This window comes from Nansenia antarctica, assembly GCF_963989245.1.
Source record: "Nansenia antarctica genome assembly, chromosome: 1".
Lineage (NCBI taxonomy): Eukaryota > Metazoa > Chordata > Actinopteri > Argentiniformes > Microstomatidae > Nansenia > Nansenia antarctica.
In genome coordinates, this window is record NC_137674.1 from 11,650,113 (window position 1) to 11,655,112 (window position 5,000).

General features: G+C 47.6%; 1 protein-coding gene across 1 annotated transcript in view; it reads left to right on the forward strand.

Moving 5' to 3' along the window:
- hpse2 (heparanase 2) overlaps positions 1-5,000 on the forward strand; it is a gene marked incomplete at both ends in the record, with an annotated part of 77,121 nt that overhangs the window by 49,029 nt on the left and 23,092 nt on the right. Inside the window, one exon of the mRNA XM_080528100.1 lies at positions 3,169-3,262. Coding sequence (XP_080384226.1) covers positions 3,169-3,262 — 94 coding nt within the window. The remainder of the gene's footprint in view (positions 1-3,168; positions 3,263-5,000) is intronic.

Sequence of the window (5,000 nt, forward strand, 5' to 3'; positions counted from 1 at the left end):
GATTTGAAAAATAATATGATAACCATATTATTATCTTAGTTGAATTTAATTTCAATGTATTATAGACCTTTTCTTTATAACAAGCATAACAAAAACATCGCTATTATGCCGATCTATGATCACAAGTCCCAATACAGAAATACACCTTTCCAAAGTCCAGCGCGCTTTAGCCAAGTTTAAGAGGGTTTTGGTGCTCAGCAGTAGAGGACAATAATAGCTAAACTATTACCTGGGCACTTCCATTAGACTACCCAAAGAAAGACACCGGAGCACTCATATCTGCGCGTTTGTCACAGGGTGACAGTCACCCTGTTCCTCTGCAACAAACGCGGAGATTGTATGAGCGCCCGGCGTCCCAGTCCAATGCGCCAGTCACAGCCTTCCCATAGAATGGACTGCTCTTATATAGCGCCTTTTTTTTTTTCTGCTCCAAAGCGCTTTACAACGGCCTCTCATTCACCCATTCACACAGACATTCACACACCAATGGCGGCAAGCTGCCATGCAAGGCGCTGGCCCGCTCACTGGGAGCAATTTTGGGATTCAGTGTCTTGCCCAAGGACACTTAGACTGATCTGCCGACCTTGTGATCATTAGACAGCGGCTCTACATCCTGCGCCACAGCCACCCCGGTGGGGCCATAGAAATACACCATGTCATTGGAGCGTGATTCACATTTCCGAGATGTACAATCCTGTTTATTTCGAAATAAATTCTCACATGTGGCATTTGACAGCGAATGATGGTAGACATATTTAATGTAAACGTATGTATGTAAGATTAGGCTGATTTGTGCATCATAGTCGTGCCAAAACAACCCGCAATCTAATCCGAGCAGTTGTATTATTGATGGATGTGCAATTTTTGATGGAGAGCAGTGAGCGGGAGGCTCGTCAAGGAGCGTGTAGTTGACTAATGCCGTGGGCAGCAGCTGTTTCTCCAGCGTTCCTGTCACATCGGATTTCGGAACGCCATAAAAGTAAATCTGTGCTGCCTGTCTCACATTATCTATCCAACGTTACATATTTGAAGGCTGATTTGTGCATGATAGTCATGCATTTTTCCATGTCGTATTTCCTCCGTTTGATGGCATATGACGTCCGAAATGTAATTACATTTCAGCCGCGAAGTCGTTACACTGTTGTCCTATGTCAGTGCAGACTGGCAGGGTAGGAGCACAGGTTGATAGCCTACAGAGCACCGTTATTCTGTCATGGTCTGATAATGAAGCATTGTTCTTTTTTATTTGATGACTTATTTGATCGATTGATAGCGTAAAACACAAGTTGTGAATGAATCGCGGGCGTCAATGCTTTTCTATGACACTACTGATGACATATCAGGGTGTTGAAGGGTTGTCCCATTTCATAGGGAAAGATTTCAACCACTACGCCTTGTGGCTCTGTTTCGGAGGCCTTGGCTCCAAAGCGAGTGGCACTCCAAAATGACCCGTCGGGGAAGGAAAGGGAATCGGGATCGAGCCCAAGTCTTTCCCCTGTGTGTTGTCTTTAACACCATTTTGTTTTCTTTCACAGACAGCGGGAGACCACAATAAAAGATACTCAGTTTGTGTGTGTGTGTGTGTGTGTGTGTGTGTGTGTGTGTGTGTGTGTGTGTGTGTGTGAGAGAGAGAGAGAGAGAGAGAGAGAGAGAGAGAGAGAGAGGGTGTATTAGGGAGGAAGGGAGTCTGTCTGTAAGAGTTGAAATCCATTCGAGTGAAGGCTGTAAGAATCCTCCCTGGGGGAGGAGTGGAGGGGTGGAGGAGTGGAGCGGTGGTTATTTACAGCTGGAAGGAGAAAGCAGAGATCATGGAGATCTGTGTCTTCCGCTGCTCTTGCAGTCCCTGTCTCGGTGGGGCCGTAAATTGAGTGAGGGTGATTAGCCTGGAGAGTCACATATCTTTCAGCAGTGTAGCTAAAAAACCCTCAGACAATTTGCTAGCTGGTAGAGATCAGGGAAGACCCCCGCTTCGCCCCGTGCACCAGATGGTCATCTCTATCTCTATACTACGTCATTTCCATCCTAGCAGCGCTGTGTCTTGGTACTTACTGTATCTGCATCTCAAATGGTGGAGGGGGGTGGAGGGGGGGGGGGGGGGGTTAGCATCATGTCCATTCTGGACAGATTCATCAACCGATTCATCAAGAGGGTTTTCTTTTGTCTTTTAAGAATGTTTATACAACATTGTCAGAGATGTTCTCTAACCTCTAAAGGGGTTCATTGCTGATATGAATCCCTGTCTGTAGGAGCAGGTTAGGTCTGATTAAGGAATTTAAATGTACCCCCATAGCTCGTAATGGATCCATATACATACAATGGGCCCTATTATGCACTTCATAAGTCTTAAGCAATAAGACGAGGCGGTAGATCTAAACTTAAGACGTGGAGGCGTGGTCAAGGCCACTTTGCTATTATGCGTGCGGTAGTGGGCGCCTAAGACCCGGCGCTAAGCCCAGAAATTAGTCATGGGTGTGTTTTGGGCGTCTTCTCAATCAACCCAATCAGCGTGCCAGGTGCCATTCCCTTTAAGAACCGGCTGCGTTAAGTCATAAGCGCTAAGCTATTATGCGGTTCATAGGCGCTAGACTTCATGCACGGTTTGAAACACGAGCGCTTCAACCTCTAAGATCTTTTCAAACCACTTCTTAGCGCTAGGCGCAAAGTCAGATCGCATAATAGCAGGGGCGCCTAGCGCACTTCATTAACATATGAACACTCCCACAATGAGTAATATATGCACAGGAGTCTTACGTCTTATGTGTGGGCGCCTAGCGACACCTGCATAATAGCAGTAGCGCGTATGAAGCGCATAATAAGGGTGGCGGTAGGTCTTAACCTGGCGGTGCGTCTTAATTAAGACTTAAGACGGCAAGTTAAGAAGTGCATAATAGGGCCCAATGTGTTTCTATCCAGTTCTCTTGTCTGTATAAATGTTACGGTACATGTGGGAATACGGTACATGTGGGAAAACTAGGGTTAGGGTTAGGTGCTAGGGTGCTACGGTTAGGGTTAGGGGTAGGGGTAGGGGTAGGGTTAGGGTTAGGGTTAGGGTTAGGGTTAGACATGCCAGCATGTAACAAGTCGACGTAGCACCTAACCCTAACCCTAGTTGTCCCACATGTACCGTAACATATATACACAGATAATGCTCTGGTCTTGTCCCTGCAGTTACTACATGGATGGAAGGGTGACCAAAGTGGAGGACTTTATGAAGACTCGCCTGCTGGACACTCTGACAGAACAGATCACTAAAGTACTGAAGGTGAGAGGAGTGTGTGTGTGTGTGTGTGAGTGTGAGTGTGAGTGTGAGTGTGAGTGTGAGTGTGAGTGTGTGAGTGTGAGTGTGTGAGTGTGAGTGTGTGAGTGTGTGAGTGTGTGAGTGTGTGAGTGTGTGAGTGTGTGAGTGTGTGAGTGTATGAGTGTATGAGTGTGAGTGTGAGTGTGTCTGTCTGTCTGTCTGTGTGTCTGTCTGTCTGTCTGTCTGTCTGTCTGTCTGTCTGTGTCTGTCTGTCTGTCTGTCTGTCTGTGTGTGGCAAGATTCCCACACTTTGGGAAGAGGGGGTGGAGGTGCTGGGTCATGCTTTACAAGCTGACCTCTGTCCAGCAGTGCCCCATCCTCCCCTGCCCATGTACCTCCCACTAACCCTATCTCTCTACCTCCCCGCTTTTGGAGACAGTCTCTCTTGTGTTATGAGTGTAAGTGCTAGGTTTCACAACTTCTATTATAAGCTATGAAGTATATTCCTGTAGGCCCTATCTAAGGGTGCAGAATCTCAACTCTCACATCTGGCAGAGACCCTTCTTTCAGAGAGAAGAAAAAGGGAATTGGCTTATCTTCACAAGTCTCATTGGAGTTTGATTTGAAGCCGCTGCTGATTTCTCCCTTTCTTTTCTCTCTGCCTCTCTGTCTCTCTCTCTCTCTCTCTCTCTCTCTCTCTCTCTCTCTCTCTCTCTCTCTCTGTGTGTCTCTGTCTCTCTCTGCCTCTCTCTCTCTCTCTCTCTCTCTCTCTCTCTCTGTGTGTCTCTGTCTCTCTCTGCCTCTCTCTCTATCTGTCAGTCTCTGTCTCTCTGCCTCTCTGTCTCTCTGTGTCTCTGTCTCTCTGTCTCTCTGTCTCTCTGTCTCTCTGTGTCTCTGTGTCTCTGTGTCTCTGTCTCTCTGTCTCTCTGTCTCTATGTCTCTGTGTTTTTCTGTGTCTCTGTGTCTCTGTGTCTCTGTCTCTCTGCCTCTCTGTCTCTCTGCCTCTCTGCCTCTCTGCATCTCCGTGTCTCTGTGTCTCTGTGTCTCTGTCTCTCTGTCACTCTGCCTCTCTGTGTCTCTGTGTCTCTGTCTCTCTGCCTCTCTGTGTCTCTATGTCTCTATGTCTCTGTGCCTCTGTGTCTCTGTGTCTCTGCGTCTCTGCCTCTCTGCCTCTCTGTGTCTCTGTGTCTCTGTGTCTCAGTCTCTCTGTCTCTCTGTGTCTCTGTGTCTCTTTCTCTCTGTGTCTCTGTCTCTCTGTGTCTCTATGTCTCTGTCTCTCTGTGTCTCTGTGTCTCTGTCTCTCTGTGTCTCTATGTCTCTGTCTCTCTGTCTCTGTCTCTCTGTGTCTCTGTGTCTCTGTGTCTCTGTCTCTCTGCCTCTCTGTCTCTCTGTCTCTCTGTGTCTCTATGTCTCTGTCTCTCTGTCTCTCTGTGTCTCTGTGTCTCTGTCTCTCTGCCTCTCTGTCTCTCTGTGTCTCTGTCTCTGTATCTCTGTGTCTCTGTCTCTCTGCCTCTCTGTCTCTCTATGTTTCTGTCTCTCTGGGTCTCTGTGTCTCCATGTCTCCGTGTCTCTGCCTCTCTGTCTCTCTGTGTCTCTTTGTCTCTGTATCTCTGTGTCTCTGTCTCTCTGCCTCTCTGTCTCTCTATGTTTCTGTCTCTCTGGGTCTCTGTGTCTCCATGTCTCTGTGTCTCTGCCTCTCTGTCTCTCTGTGTCTCTCTGCCTCTCTGCCTCTCGGTGTCTCTGTGTCTCTGTGTCTATGTGT